The following is a 17,863-nucleotide window of genomic DNA, read 5'->3' on the forward strand; positions in this document are numbered from 1 at the left end:
TATAAAAATTAAAAATGTGAAATGCTGTTTATAATTGTTCTTACTAGGTAACAATAAAATGTGATGGATCCTAGTCTATATGTGTGTTATTTCTAAGGTAAACTATCCTAGAAACAATCAAAAAAAATAAATCACATTTTTATCAGTATTCATTTCAATAGATATATGAACAAATATAACAAATCTGTCAAGTGATATTTTAAGGACACAAAGTCAGCAACTGTCAGTAAACTGATTGGCATTACAGAGACAGTTTTTTTATACTATTTAATTTTCTACTATAATAATAATATTAAACATGGAGAATTTTACTTATTTGTATATGGTTATAAAGAGGAAATTTGCTAGAAAAGCAAAATATTTACATGTAAAGAAAAGTGAAAATGTGGATAGATGCAAAGTGGACTATCATTCAAAATAAGAATAGCAAGACAAGATAATGAAGAAGTAATGAATTGTTATAAAACTTATTTACATAAGTCAAAAAACAATGAAGTAATGGACTAAAGGAGAGGGGAAAAGTAAGTTTAAATTTTAAATAAAGCTTACTATGAAAAGTAAATTCGAAGAGATGTGGAGAATACCATGAAAAACTTTCTGGAGCAGTGCATCTCAACTATGTTGTAACTGTCTGAGACAACCCTGAGTTGGGTCCTAAGTGGAGTGGGTTCTCCAATGAATCTCTACTTGGATGCCCTGTTACTCCCCTCTACAGTGTGGACCTGCCATGGTTAATGCAGCTTCAGGTAAGAAGAAGAAATAAGTTACGCATTTTGTCTACTTGTATTACTGTATTTCTTCCCAGTTCTGGGGAGGAGTTTGAGACTGGGGATGATAATAAAAGAGGTTCCAGCATCTCTGTACATCTTCTATTTATATTTTTAGGTGTGGTTACTAATTTGTCTAGCATGAGGGTGAAGGGGGGTCAAAGACAGTGGCATGGTTGAGAAGGAAGAAGTTTAGGACTTAGGGGGACATAGTAATTTACATTTTTCACTCTTCATCAATATGCTTTCAAAATTTCTCAATACCATATGTTTCTGACAATTTCAAAAGAACAATTTTTAATCAGTAGGTGATAAGTAAATATAAAAATCTGATTTGCTTCCAACCAACTACAAAACAAGGTTAGTTTCAGGTCATTTGCAATTTTCTACAGCTATTCCTTGTGTGATGAATAGGTATCTCCTATGATTTCTAAACTAAAGGATGCAGATGAAGAAGTTCCTGTAGTGGCTCAGCAGTAACAAACCTGACAAGTATCCATGAGGACATAGGATCAATCCCTGGCCTCACTCAATGGATTAAGGATCCAGTGTTGCTATGCTGTGAGCTGTGGTGTAGGCCAGAGATGCGTCTCAGATCCCATGTTGTTGTAGCTGTGGAATAGGCCAGCAGCTACAGCTCTTGACCCCTAGCCTGGGAACTCACATAGGTCCCAAGGGCAGCCCCAGAAGACTGCAATAAATAATAAATCAATAATAATAAATCAATAAATCAATCAATAAATAATGCAGATCCAAGTACTCTTTCTTTGGGGAGAAAATATTTTATCTAAACTTTCTGAACTTGATGTTGCATGAGAGAAACAAGGATGATTATAATTTTTATCTCTATATTGATAATTTGGTAGACTATTGATTAAGATCTTCTCTATTGCTTAATTAGCAAGACCTTAGACGTTTCTCCTTCTTCAATAGGGATAAAAATGTATGTTCTGGGTACAGTTCAGGGAAGACTAACGGCAGTAAATTGTGTGCAACTCTTGGGTAAATTTTAACCCAGAACATTGATTTGTGATTACGTTTGGTATCTTCAGACCACTATTAGTATTGTAATAATAATACTCTGATTTATTATATGTCTATGTACCTAGCACTGCTGGGTACTTCTATTTATGATGCATGACATGTGTTTATGAATAATCCAGGAGTGTTGGGTTACTATTTTTTTTTAATTCTGGACACTTGGATCATGTTGCCACAAACTCTGAACATCTTCATTACATCCTCCTATAGCTCTTCTATTTTTGTATTATAATTACTTATATGCTCATCTTCCATGTTTATCTCTAGACTTCTTAAGTGCTATTCACCTTTGCTCCTGTAGTACATTTGCACTCATAAAAAATGCTAAATATTTATTTGGTTAGTGAAAGAATATTTCTCTTGCTCTGAATTCTTCAAATAGTAAAAGCAAAGCAACAGCATATTTCAAGATCATTAATATGGAAGTAGCTAGCTACTGAAAATAAATAAATAGCATAATACTAACAGTAACGTGAGAATAACTCCAATAACTTTATATAGAAATAAAACCCCAAAACTACTGTGCTCATAGGAATTAATGGTATAACTGTGGCTACCAATTTAACAGATTAATTTTTCCAGTGCTGAGCTCATTAATGAAAAATGCTACCCTTTTTACTACTGGAATCTCTACAGTGCAAATGTTTCAAAAGTAATGAGTTCTTTTACATGCATTTGTACGCTGAATTGTGTTAGGCCTTTTATTGAGGGTGAGTTTCAGACTAGCAGTTTCAAATTATTGTTTGTAGTTCTAATACTGAAATTTGCAAAGGTGTGATTAGGAGGGAGGAGCCCTCCGGTGTCCATAATACAAAATGTCAGTGCTGCTAACAATTAAGTGTGATAACATTTAAATAATGCACTTCCATTGACACCCGAAGAATAAAATCTACCATTAGGACGACATCTAGATAGCAGATGATTTCACAGCAAAGTGCTCAGACCTCCATCAAGTTAAGATCAATAGAACCTAGGTAACTGTGGTAGAGTCAAAGACACGGTCTCAGCTCATGAAAGGCCCTTCTGTGCTAAAGCTATATTAAATTATCACAGCTAATGTAAAAATCAAACTTGGTGTAAAAGATAAAAGGGTAAAGTTCTCACAAATGATCACTTATCACTCCATTCCGAAATGCATATAGCATTCATTATAGATTGAAATGCCACTCAAATTTCATCATTTAGTCAGGTTTGGAAACAGCCAAACCATTAACAGAAGAGAGTAGCTTTTTATATTTATACAGCCAGCGACTAATGAAACATTATACCCTGTGTGAAAAAGGGAAAAAAAAAAACCTTTATTTTGTAATGAACCCAATTGGAGCCCTTTTTAAACACAGCATAACATGGTTTCACTGTTTCATCGAGCCTCTCATTACTTGTGTCAATAATCCTAGGTAAACCACTGTTGAACTTCATAGCATTTATCTAGCAGCATGAATAGCATTAATCTATGGGGTGCTTTTGATGAATCGTATTTCAAAAAGCAAAGCCAAAAACGACTTATTACAAAGTGCTCAGAGAAGTATTTATTAGAAATATGTCAACTGCCAACTACCTAAAGGTAGTTTGGCTATTTAGGAAACCATGCTGTTGGCTAGCTTGCAAACACTGGGACAACATAAAAATTTCCCCCACCTGAATTACTTTAAAAAAAAGACATACTTTTGATCAAAGTATATTATTTCTTCTGTCACATCCCTTCTAATTCTTTATATTTTTATGTGATAATTGCTTTTGACACAATGTGACATGCTATACAACATGCCCCCAGTTTCCCTAAAATTGTTAGGTGGGAGAAGCACTTAGAAAGTTGAGGGTGAATCAGACTTCACTTCTGTGACTATTGGATCTAAACATCCAGGTCAGCATGAATGGAATCCCGCTCTACTCCTGGATCCTCCTCATAAGGAAATAACTTATCTTCTTGACACACTCAGTGGTTGTTACAGGCTCTCTGGCAGTGAGCCTGGCAGGGTGTGTCTACAGGGGGTTACTACATTTAATTCCAATTTATCAGTTTAATTTGATTAGGCTGTTCTTCCCCCAAAGCCGGAATGTGCACAATTCATGAGATGCTAGAAATTACTCTATTGAGCTCTACTATCTTCAAGATGTTTAAATATGGACAGTCTATTCAACACAAGCCTTTGTTTATCTTCAAGAGCAAAGTGTTAATAAGAATTGAGTGATGGTATACACTAAAGCAAATTGAAAATAAGTTGTAGGTTGACTTAATATATTATTCTTTCTCCAATTTTGGCCTATATCATAACAAAGTAAATATCTTGGAAAGAAAATTCAAATGAGATTATTTTCACCTTAAAATCCCTTTATAAAAAACTAGATTTTATCACCGAAATTCCTTTTTGGAAAAGTATAGAACAAACCTATGCTTCTTAAAGTATTTTATACTTAGATTCATAAGAAAGGTATCAAATAAATGTACTCCCTCCATGATTTCTAAGAGCCACTGGATTTATTGCAGCATTGCATAATTTTTACACAATACTCATTCATATACTATAATACTATGTAGAACACAACATTAGTCTTAGAAAAAGTTTTCTTGGTAAAATATATCAGAAAAAACTTACATTCTCTAATTTTTTTTCCTCTCACATTCATGCTGTACTCAGTAAATAGACTCTGAGAAGATTGTCAACAAAGAAACCTGACTAATTTTGTTTATTATGATATTTATCAGCCTCTTAAAAATTCATCTTCATCTACTGATATCTTAAAGCTACCTCATGAATAACCTGTCCTAGATTTTGGAGTTAGGAAGAACAGAGATTCTCTTCAGTCTTGGGTACTGGTAATTCTTATTTCCATTTTCTATATTTACTCATATTGTGAGATTATTGCAGAGGAGAAAGAATGCCTGTGTTTCAAGTCATTGTTCATAAGAAATTAATGCAGTTATCATTAATATTGTACACCTCCATCTCTGCTGCATCTCAATGACATGCTACCACTCTATGAAACTAGTAATAGTGATTACAAAGTATATTTAATGGTAATACCACCAAATTTAACTTAAGGGAAAATACACTTTTCATCATTCTGTTTTATAACTAAAACCATTTATTTGTAATGCAAACAAATCCATTAATATGATTTACTAGTCACCACCAAATACTATATAGTAAATTTGTAATAAAAAACCTTTCATAAAAGTAATTTTTATTTCTAGCATATGCTGTAATTTTATTTTATTAATTTGACTTGAAACATATTAATTGTGACTCTTGGAGATATTTACACTTATGAGAAGTCCTTCTGAAAGAAAAATAAAACCTGTATAAAATTGTTTATTATTCTAAAGCTTTTGATAAATTTAAGCAGTTTTTCAGTTCATTCATTCTTGCATATATAATGATGTCAAAAAGGTACTCACCATGAACAATGAGAACGTACTCTGCACTGCTTTGGCCAATGGTGTTTGTGGCTTCACATCGATATGTACCATTATCCGTTTTGTTGAGGAAAAGAATATTTAGTTCCCTACCACTCACAACCATTCGGTCAGGATCTGGTAACTCTCCACCATCCTTTGTCCACAAAACAGGTTCTGGCCTATTGGATTTAAACATGCACACAGACAAAAAATACACAAAATGTTACATACTCTGTGAATTAAATAAATCAAGCAATTTATAAATATTAACACCCGTTTTGTGGATAACCATGTGCTAATATCTATAAGGTACCAAAAGAACCATGATGCACTCACTAAGAACATTTGGAAGTATGGCAAGTATAATTAATTTAATTCTCCTTAACTAAGCAGACATATATTAAGGAAGTAATTTGTTGGATTCTTATAGTATTGCTGTTCAATAGCAGGTCCAGTGGCCCAGATTCTGTTGCTAAATGGCTCTACACCTGCTGGTCTATGGAGGATAGACTTCGGGCTATTGGAGCAGCATTTCATAGAAGTACCTGGAATTATATATTTGCACTTAGGTTCACCATTGTGGCACAGCTTTGTCCGAAACCACTGGAAACTTCTGTGTACCTTTCCTGCTTTCTCATCCCCCAGATGCATTTTTTTTTTTCCTTTTCTGAAAGTTCATTTTTTTCCCCTAGTTTTATTGAGATATAATTGACACATAACACTGCATTGGTTTGAGGTGCACAGATGATGATTTGATATACCTACATGTTGCAAAATGATGACCACAATAAGTTTAGTTAACATCTATAATCTCATAGTTATATAATTTTTTCTTGTGATGAGAACTTTTAAGATCTACTCTCTTAATAACTTTTTAATATATAATACAGTATTTTTAACTATATTCAACATGCTGTACATTACATCCCCAGAACTTAATTATTTTATAACTGGAATTTAATACCTTGTGAGCACCTTCTCCTATTTCCCTTACCTTCCATCCCTGCCTCTGAGCACTTTTATTCCAAATTGTACCAGAAGTCCTAGCCATAGCAATTAAGCAGGAAAAACAATAAAATAACTTGAATGGGAAATGAAGGAGGAAAACTCTCTTTATTTGAAGATGATATGCTGGCTTATACAGAAAACCCTAAAAATTCCACTAAAAATGGTTAAAATTAATAAATGAATTCAGTAAAGTTGAAAGATACAAAATCAATATATAAAAATTGACTCCATTTCTCTACACTAAAAATGAAATATCAGGAACAGAAATTAAGAAAACAATCTATTCACAATCGCATCAAAAATAATAAAATACTTAGGAAAAAAAACCTAACGAAGTAGGTAAAATTTCTGTACACTGAAAACTATAAGGCATTAATTAAAGAAATTGAAGAGGAAGCATAAATGGAAAGATAGTCTGTGCTCATGGATTTAAATAACTAATATTAAATGTGCACACTACCGAAAACGATCTACAAATTCAATGCAATCCCTATCAAATCTTCCAATGGCATTTTTCGTATAAAGAGAACAAACAATCTTAAAATTTGTATGGAACAACAAAAGGCGCCGATCTTGAGGAAGAAGAAAAAAGCTGGAGGTTTTACACATCTTGATTTTTTAAATGATATTTCAAAGGTATAATAATTAAAACCTGCAATATTGAAAAAATATAGACACATAGATCAATGGACTAGAGTAGAATGCTCAAAGTAAACCTATGCATAAATTATCAATTAATTTCTCACAAAAGAGACAAGACTGGGGAAAGGACAGTCTCTCAAATAAACAGGGCTGGGAAAACTGAACAATGACATAGAAAAAGAATGAAACTTGGACCCTATCTTACATCATAAGTGGATTAAAATCTTGAATGTAAGACCCAAAAACCTTAAACAGGAAAGAAGCTCCTTGGCATTGGGCTTGGCAGTGAACTTTTGGATTTGACACCCAAAGCAATGGCAACAGAAGCAAAAATAGGAGTTCCCGTCATGGTGCAGTGGTTAATGAATCCGACTAGGAACCATGAGGTTGCGAGTTCGATCCCTGCCCTTGCTCAGTGGGTTAACGATCTGGCGTTGCCGTGAGCTGTGGTGTAGGTTGCAGATGTGGCTCGGATCCCGCGTTGCTGTGGCTGTGGTGTAGGTCGGCTGCTACAGCTCCGATTCAACCCCTAGCCTGGGAACCTCCATATGCCGCGGGAGCGGTCCAAGGAAATGGCAAAAAGACAAAAAAAATAAAGTATCTGAATCGACATTTTTACACAGATGACACACAAATAGATGAAACGTACATAAAAAGATGCCCAACGTTACTAATAATCAGGGATTGCAAATCAAAATCACGAGATAACATTCATACCTGTAAAATGGCTATCTTCAAAAAGACAAGAATAATAACTATTGGAGAGGATGTGGAGAAAATGGAAACCTTGTACACTTTCAGTGGGAATGTAAATTTATGCAACCATTATGGAAAACAGTATGGACACCGTCAAAAAATTAAAAATAGAGCTGCCAGAGTCCCTGTCATGGCTCAGGAGGAACGAATCCAACTAGTATCCATGAGGATGCAGGTTTGATACCTGGCTTCCCTCAGTGGGTTAAATATACAGCATTACCATGAGCTGTGGTGTAAGTGGCTGTTATGGCTCAGATCTGGCATTGCTGTGGCTCTGGCATAGGCCAATGGCTACAGCTCCAATTTGATCCCTGGCCTGGGAAACCTCCATATGCCGCAAGTGCAGCTCTAAAAAGACAACAACACAACAAAAAATAGAACTACCATATTGTCAATTCCACTTGTAGGGGTATATAGTCAATGGAAAAGAAATGCCTATTTCAAAAAGACACCTGCACCTATGTTCATTTTAATATTATGTAAAATAGCCAAGACATGAAGACAACTAAACAAACTAATGGGTAAGATACAGAAAATATATCCCAAATAGAATGGAATAATATTCAGCCATAAAACATAAGGAATTCCTGTCACCATGGATGTGGCTGGAGGGCATAATTCTAAGTGAAAAAGTCAGACAGAGAAAGATATATACTGTATTATTTTATCTATATGTGGAATCTACAAAAACTGAACTTATAGAAACTGGCAGGTCACTTTTTTTTTTTTTCTGAGCCAAACATCCACAGTCTTTATTTTTTTTTAATTTTTATAGTGATTTTAATTTTTTCCATTATAGCTGGTTTACAGTGTTCTGTCAATTTTCTACTGTACAGCAAGGTGACCCAGTCACACATACATGCATACATCTTTTTTCTCACATTATCATGCTCCATCATAAGTGACTAGATACAGTTCCTAGTGCTATACAGCAGGATCTCACTGCTTATTCATTCCAAAGACAACTGTTTGCATCTATTAACCCCAATGGCAGGTCTCTTTAATCAAACACTTGCAAAAATTCTCAAAACATACTTTTAGGGCAGATATAATAAATTAATTGTGGATTTCTGTCTTCAAAAATTTCAGTCTTGTATAATTATTAATGATAGGAATGGCTATTAACATGTGTTGTTAAGGTAGTTATCCTAGACACTTTGTGTAGATATTCCATAATCCTCATAAGAACACTTTGGTGGGTATTACTTTACAAATTTAATGCAGATAACAACATAGAAGATCGGAGATGTATTCAAACCATGGTCTGACTCCATAGTTACTGCTTTGTCTACCACCTCTTGTGTTCTAACGTGATGCATATTTGCCCTAGTTCTTTTTTTTTTTTTTAATCTTTTTAGGGCTGCACCTGTGGCATATGGAGGTCCCCAGGCTAGGTGTTGAATCTAGCCACCTGTCTACACCACAGCCACAGCAATACAGGATTTGAACCGCGTCTGCAACCTATACCATAACTCATGGCAATGCTGGATCCTTAACCCACTAAGTCAGGCCAGGGATCAAACCTGCATTCTCATGGATGCTAGTCAGATTCGTTTCCGCCGAGCCAGGATGGGAATGCCTCCCTAGTTCTTATATGTCAGCATTTTAAAGTTTAAACATGATTTTGGGAATTATTTTCAAAAAAGATTTAATATTTGTTTATTTTGGTGGAAACATTGAACTTTTGTTTCTGTGAATACAATGAGAACATAGGTCTTGCTAAGTAATGCCTACAACTATGACAGCTTTTTTAAGATGAAGAATATCTATTTTTCATGACAAAATTTTATAAAAAGATAAAAGTTGTGAACCAAATAATAATACTGTAAATCATATCAAAACCAGCAGATTGGTGATGTGATCAAAGAATTGCTTAGTTATTTAGTAAAAACTTATCTAAAATATTAAAATAGTACAATAATTTGTCATCTAATTATATAGACACTTACTCTAATAGTATCTTTAATCAAAGTCAAACCAGTAATACATTCAATTTTTTTCTTATATCCAACATTTGTTTGTTGATATTTGAATTTACTAATTTTTATTGTAAAACTGATAGCCTGGATAATCTTGGAACATGCATATCTTTAACATCCTTTGAAGAAACAATTGGCACAATAAAATGATGACTTACTGCATATAAATGGAATATTAGAAATCATATCCTTTCTACAAAGCCCCATAAGGCCAACATTAAAATAACAGCTATATTTAGGATATTTTGAATTTTAGAAAATTCATCCTTAAAATACTGCTTAACAGAAGTATTTTGTTAAAATGAGAAATATTATAATATTTTATTATAATTTTATTATAAGGCAATACTTTCATAATGTATAAGTCAGAATTTTTGAACACACAGAGATATAATTATATGCATATACCTATACATTTCATACATTTCTATACATGAAGTTATACCTCCCAAATCCAAATTGTCATAATTTTTTCTCTGCTAGTGTTCATAAGCTTTCAGTCACATCTTAAAACACATGGCTCTGTAAATATATAATTGAATTTAGATATATATTTTAAACCATGTGTATTGAAATGAACTTAAAGATCTAGAATTATCCAAATTACCATTCTGTATTTTAAACATTTTTGAAAAATAATTCTTTTTTTAGGAAATAATGGAAAAACACCTGCAAAAATGGTTAACAGGATATTGTAGCAGTATAACTCACTGCTAACACTGAACATTGCAGGATTCTTGACTGTACTCTGTATGATAAATCTTCAAGGTGGTAAAGAAAGTTAGCACTATAAGGTGCAATTTTAACAAAATGGGGGTTAAAGTTCATGCATCGATTAAAAATAGCCTACACATATTCCAATTAGTACACAAAATGTTCAACCTTCTTAATATCACCATAAAAATATTAAGTGATTTAGCAAGTCTTGATACAATTTGTGTTTCATCTTAATAAAGAGGGCCCCTAGGCTTTCTCTAATTGGAACCCAGAAATGATTTGAGTTTCTTGCTGCAAATGAGTAAAAATCTTCCCTGCTGTTCAGGCAACCAAAGATCATTTAAAAAGTGGTTCCAGTCTGCAGTTTCTATGTGATAAAGCTGAAAAAGAGTAGGATCCAGACACCAGGAATAACAGGACAGTGACACAGCATCAGGCATGAGTTAACACTGTATAACTCTACAGCAAGAATATTAAGATAGTTCCCTTTAAAAGCCCAAATAACTAATAGTTGAAAACCTGCATGAGATGAAATCTGCTATATATTTCTGTCTACCAAATCTATTAGGCTAAAAAAATTTTTTGTTTTCTTAAGCATTGAAAGATATTTGTGTAGCAGTTTCTTCCTAGGGTAAGCAGAAAACAACATGAAAACAAATGTGAAAACAGAAAGTAATTATGCTTATGTATTTGATCTCCTGTATTCTAAGGTCTTGGTGAAGTTGTTTTTATCTTAACAGACTTTTAAACTTGTATTGGAATTTCCTCTGTGGTGCAATGGTTAAGAATCTGGCTACAGTGGCTAGGATTGCTGTGGAGGTGTGGGTTTGATCCTCAACCTGGCACAGTGGGTTCAAGTATCTGGCACTGCCACAGCTGCAGTATAGTTCACAGCTTCCATCAGGATTCAGTCCCTTGCCTGGGAATTCCGTATGTTGTGGGTACAGCCATAAAAACAAAACAAGGAGTTAATAAAGATTTTTGTTTTGTTTTGTTTTAGATATCTAATAGGAGAATCTCTTTAATCTGTAACGACTTTTTATTTATAAATTAATGTTGGAAAGAAGTGCCACAAATCTCTCCACCTACCAGTTTATTTAACAACTGAACTAGATATCAATATGATTACTAAAATCCACTGACACTCTTTAGTTAGTTGTTGAGGCATTTATTCTGTAAAATTATGCTGTAGTAACAATGCCCCTAATTCTCCCAACTGTGTATGGAATCATTCACTCTCTAGGTATTGATGAGAATAACTATTGATGAGACTATTGATGAGCTTTGCCTGCATAGCTCCCATTCTCCTTTTTAGGCTCATGCTTAAAAAGAATAAAGATTAAGGAGTTTAGTTAAAGAAATGTCAGTCTCACAATACAGATCACCTAAGGAAAGAATTCTCCTGGTATCCTCACAAAAGTGGACAGGAGTAAAATGACTTCTAAATTTTGGAAAGGATACGCTCTCCAGTCTCTTCCTTTTCCCAAATGGCTATATCCCCCTTGAGATCTAGAGTGTATTTTCCATCATAAGCACAGTACATGTTGGGTCCTAATACTAAAATTAGTCTTATGAAAATTAACTTACTTTCTCTACATGAAAGAAAAAAAAAAAGTGACTGTAATAGCATTAAAGTAAATAACTTGTTTTGGCTCAAAAGACAAAGAAAGAAATTTACATTTACATAAATCTTACATTTTCTTTAATATAAGACAGAATCATGAACTTATAGTTAATAACTTGGGGTCTCATGAACTTACAGGACACATGAGGATGACTACTGTCTTTATTTCAATTTAGAAATTCCACAGGTGGCAGTAGATATAACTGAATATTCAATACTGAGGATTTTTGTAAAGCCTAATTACCCTCTGTTCTTATGATATTTTCACTGTAAAGTGAAAGAGGTAGAAGGAGTCATGTAAACATATAGATTTCCTTTTTTTGTTTTAAGCAAAATCTCTTAAATCAAGAGATTATACTTCAGAGTCTGTATACAGAACCTCAGTGTTTATGCTATCAAATTTTTAGAGAAATGGAGTAGAGAAATTAAATGCAATAATTGATGAGTGGGTTTGAAACTGGGTTTAAATACAGAATTTTACACTTATTGGGTTCCCAAAGGAAGGATTCTGAGAGAATCTAGCAGAGGCAATCTCAATTGGGTAGATGAAGACTGAATTCATAAACCACAGTTCCAACTTTGTCAATGAAGTGAGGAAGAAGAAAAAGAGAAAACAGAATAAAAATTAGAAGCTGGGTTGCTTTCTCCTGTTTTAAAATTTAAAATAAAAAGACAAAGGAAGTTCAAGGAGTGGTCTTTCTTAAAGCTGTGAAACCAGTTCAAAATATAATTTTGTAAAGGGTCTCTATGGAAGCAAAGAATGCAGTGGCTAAACAGAAAGGTACTGAAAGGACTACTTGTGGCATTATTTATTACTTTGATCATTTCAAATTTACAGACACATAAATGGCTATGTTGTTACTGAGGATCAAAGGAGATATTTCTGAACATAGTTGGTAAGTGACATTCTACATATATTCAAAGATATATTCTTAATTATTGTAAAAATATTGATCTAGGCCTTTGGAGAATACATCAAGCTGTGATTTTTCCTCAGATTTGATTGTTGCGCAATGTAATTGTAACAAAATTTGTTTTACTTTTATTCTTGATATTGATTTTGTACTTTTCATAGGAGCAATTCTTAAAACATCAAATAACTTTTACTATTAGCCGGGTTAACTTACTTACCACAATTGAGGTTCATTTGAAAACATAATCAATGAAACATTTATGTGTCTGTCTTTATAGATATAGTTTTGTTTTGCTTAAGGGAAAACAAAACTTCAGAAACATTTAGTAGAGTAATCTTCATTGAGTCTCAATGGGCTTAATTACCAGAAAATATCCTACTCTTACACTTATATCTTAAGACAGATAAGGGATCAATGAACATTTCTGTTGTTGGTAACTAAAGTATGCCTATATATTTGACTACATACTTCATAAATTTATGCAATTATTATTTCATAATTATTTATAAATAAATAAATGCCAGTTTTGAACCAGGAATTATGAGAGATATAATTAAAATAAAATAATATCTGTTCTTTGCTCTATTATGTTTTAGTAGTTTATATAAGATATATGTAATCAAACATAACATTTGGCAGGACATAGTGGCATAAATGAGTCATAAAACATCATAAAGATTCACCACACCTATATTAGTCATATTGCAAAAGAATTTATGAAAGATAAAATTTGACTCATGCCTTTAATTATAGCAGGATTTTGAGTGGTAGAAATTGCAGATGACAACTCAACAAGAGTCACAATCCTAATTAGGATACTTGCCTTCCAGAGACCATGCTGTTGAAGAGATGGATCTAAATATGGTGAATTCCAGGAAGGAGTATACCGTTAATGGGTAGCATTATTACTGGCTATGATAAATTAAGAAAGGGCAAAGTTAAAAGTACTTGATATGACAACTGAGTTGGGAGTAATAAAATCAAAAGCCAAAATGTAAGCGGATATTAAGGAACAGGACCAAATATGTTCATAAGAAGCTTAGTGTAAGATAAAGTTTATAGAATATAAAGCTGAACATAAAAAAGTACTATTTTAGTTTTAGATAGGAAGATAACAATGCCATTAATATAGAATACAGAATGAAATGTGGTAGGGAATGTTCTGGTCATAAGAGGATGAACAAAAGCAAAGGAAGTGCTGAAAGAGTATATTTGGGAGTTCCTGAGTGGCCTAATGGCTAGGCATCTGGTATTGTCACTGCTGTGGCTCAGATCACTGCTGTGATGTGGGTTCAATCCCTGGCTCAAGATTTCACATGCCACAAGTGTGGCCAACCAAAAAGAAAGTGATAGAAGAAAATTAAGAAACATATCTCCATCAAGCAGAAGGAAATGAGATATTAGAAACTAAAGCAGAGAGCAGGAGTGGAATTTTTTACAGAGAGATTGGAGCCAAGCAAGTGTCCACACTTAAGACAGAAAGCAAAAGGACGGATTACCAAAAACCTTGAGATAGTCTTTACAAAGAGATGAGAAAAGAAAGACAATGAAGTCCAGTATGTCCAGGAGAAATCAAAAGAAATTAATGTCATAGGAACAAGAAAGAAAAAATATATTTTAACATTTATTGACCTCTATATGTACATTTATAATCCATCCAATACCTTGACAGATAATCATTTTGTTAGCCTTACTCAGCCATAAACGCACACGAAACTTGGTCATCATCATTTCACCTTTTTAAATATTTCGGTTTTTCCAATCACATCGTCCCATCTTTTCAGCTATTTAGCTCATCATCAAAACCTCTAATCATTACTAATGAACCCATCATTTACCTTCATTCTTCAATTCCTTCCTACTTTACTTTTCTCTTTAATCAGCATTACTATGCAATCAATACATTTTCCCATCCATTGGTTAATTCCCAACCCTGCTGGACCCAATTTTTTCATCTTCTTTGTCTTTTTATCAGAACATCTAAACTGAAAAACATAAGGAGGAGGAAAATGGCTTATTTGTTTTTTAAATACTGTTCTTGAAATCATCATGCAAGAATGTACATAAGGAGCAATAAAAAGAAATTTTAAAGCAAAATAAATTTCATTTCTGTGTCTTTGGGTATTTCATGATTTTAAGAAAAAGTTTTTGATTTTCTGATATGTGGAAATATGCATCATGTGTTATCATAAATGTTGAAAATATATGACTAAATCTACACATTTCTTCTTTCCATAACTCTTTAATGTAATATTAAAATATTTATTTCTGCAAAATCTATATTTTGATATAACTAGTATAATCCTTTGTTAAGCTGGCTCTGTCCGAACATTTCAAATATTTACTTAGGGTTGGAAAAACACAGTGAATAAGAATAAAAATTGAGGCTTGAAGAAATTCTCCAGATAAAGAAAATTATTTAACCATTTGCTTTTAAATAAGTAATTTTCCATTGTATTTCTAGCCTGTTGCAGTTATTTGTATTGATTCATTGAAGAAATAGGTCTTTGTGGATTTGTGTGTGTGTGAGAGTGAAATGATTCTGCAGCATTTATCCTCAATGTTCTCCACTCCCTCATGAATTTAGTGGTTTCTGGATGTGTTGTTCAATCTCTTGCTATATCTTGATAATTTGTAAGGGTTAGTTTAAAATAGCTATGATATTTTAAAATATAATTTCTCAAGAAAATATTATTTTCAATTTATTTGAAACTTTGTAACTCACAGAAACCACCTTTGACTAAGCTAGACTTTGTTACTTTTCTTATCTTTTTAAATTAAGAGTTTAGGAGTCTAAGTTTCTCAGAATCTGCCACTTTATCAACTTGCATACATTACAAGGACAATTTGATACCATATAAAATGTACCTACAATAATCTAATCAGTCAGATGCCTGAAAACCATTCAGTTCAGGGGCACGTTGAAACGATGGGGTCCTGTTTCCCATATAAGAAAAAATAGAATAGATTGCCCAGAATAGATATGATATTTCCCATACCTATACAATTATTTTTATGAAGAGCGATGCTTTTCCCCTATATTTGCAGCTTGATAATCCCAGTGATTCCTGCTGAAAGACTCAACAGTGAAAGCCCCTACTCAAATATCACTGTCAGTACTTCTGCCTGATAGTGTCAGGGGTGTTTATGCAGTAATAAGTGAAGTCAGTTTGAAGTGGAATATCAAGCCTACTTACTCTGTTACCTTGCAAGTTGAAAGTCTGATTCTGAATTTATCCACTCATGTAAATTCCTGAAATCAACTATTGTACTAGTATGGCATCAAGTAGGAGGAGTCTCATTACATTAAAGATTAGATTTAGATAAGACAAAAACAGCAATGTTAACTTCATCATTAGATGTAAAGCATCAATACAGAATAAGAGATAGATTTCTTCTAGCCTGATGAATCTGAGCATATGCTACTTATTTCTAATTTTTTTAAGGTACTTCTTGCCTACAAGTTTAGAAGCTTCTAGCAGAAAGAGAAAATAACCTATATGCAAGACATAAGTGCTCTCCTCTAGATGACTTGAAAATAATGGCATTTTTGAGAGTGTCTGTGAAATCCTGGACCATTTTTCACTGATAAGATAGTGTTCATTGACGATTATTTTAACACTTTTGAGAAACAAAGCATTCACACTACAAACTGTATAATTTCAGCCAATTTGTGGCACAACAAATGAAAGATTATCCCCAGAAAAGATAAGACTGCTATGATCCTGAAGGAGTGACAGATTTTAGCACTAAAGGAAAACTATTCAAGATTGTAACAAAATGTTTAAACTAATTCCTCAAGGATTTTATGCTAAAGTAAAACAATTACCCATGCCTTATCTATACTTAACATTATTTTCCTTTAGTAAACAAAGAATATTAATTCTGGGTTAAAAGATCAAGAAATCTTGAGTAAACATTCATTCCCTCATCCAAGCAATAAGTTCCTTTGTATATATACATTAAGCTTAAAATTGCTGTAATATTTTTAAATATAATTTCTCAAGAAAATATTATTTTCAATTTATTTGAAACTTAGTAACTCAATGAATCCACCTTTGACTAAGCTAGACTTTGTTATTTGTCATGTCTTTTTAAATTAAGAACTTGTAATGTATACATGTAAGGATAACCTGACCCCCTTGCTGTACAGTGGGAAAATAAAATAAAAAAAAAAAAAAAGAACTTATGAGTCTGAGTTTCTTAGAAATCTGCCACTTTATAAACTTGTGTACATTACAAGGACAATTTGATACCATATAAAATGTACCTGCAAGAATCTAATCAGTCAGATGCCTGAAAACTATTCAGTTCAAGGGCACATTGAAACGTTGAAACGATGGGGTCCTGTTTTCCACATAAGAGTTACTTTACAATCCATTACTATCACTACTATAAAATTGTGCTAATTAACCTTATAAGATCTAATACTTATGTTAAACACTGTGTCACCATTATAGAACTGCTTCTGCTCTATGCTTGTTTCTTTTCTAATATTAAAACCCAGGGTCTTGAAAAAGTAAAAGAAAGTGCACATCATTTATCTGATAGCTGGGGAATTAAATGCTCCATCTAAGTAAATGCTGAAGATAATTGAAATTTAAGATTAAAACATTTGCAAGTATATTTTAATCATCTGGATGAAATCCTTCTCATAGGATCAAACTTTTCTGCATTATTAAACAGAACATACTTAGTGTCATTCAACCGGTTTTCTCGAGCTAAGATCTCTTCAGTTTGAACATAGAGTTCTGTGTAGTGATGGTTTTAGAGGAACTGAAGTAATCAGGACTAGCATGTTTGCTCCCTGAATGTCCCCAAGACCCTGCTTCACCATAGCTGATGTTAATGTAACAATTCTCAAATCTTTTGAAATGTGACCTATAGTAAAAAAATATATTTTGCAACTTTATATAATCCATAAACATATACACACAGGAAATAAAAGCTTGCTCTTTCTAACATACTGTAATATCTTTTTCTTCCTTCCCTATGCTATTATTTTCCATTTGATT

The 17,863-nt window shown here is 33.0% G+C and overlaps 1 protein-coding gene across 4 annotated transcripts in view; it reads right to left on the bottom strand.

Moving 5' to 3' along the window:
• Nucleotides 1–17,863, bottom strand: part of CADM2 (cell adhesion molecule 2) — a 1,076,345-nt gene that overhangs the window by 111,548 nt on the left and 946,934 nt on the right. For all 4 annotated transcript variants that reach the window (XM_021071359.2, XM_021071361.2, XM_021071360.2 and 1 more), the window contains one exon: nt 5,209–5,387. In XM_021071359.2, the coding sequence (XP_020927018.1) occupies nt 5,209–5,387 (179 nt within the window). The remainder of the gene's footprint in view (nt 1–5,208; nt 5,388–17,863) is intronic.

This window comes from Sus scrofa, chromosome 13 (assembly GCF_054392235.1).
Source record: "Sus scrofa isolate SSC_HxYL_T2T_F1_AM1 chromosome 13, Sscrofa_HxYL_maternal_Yorkshire_Landrace_v2.0, whole genome shotgun sequence".
NCBI classification, from domain to species: domain Eukaryota; kingdom Metazoa; phylum Chordata; class Mammalia; order Artiodactyla; family Suidae; genus Sus; species Sus scrofa.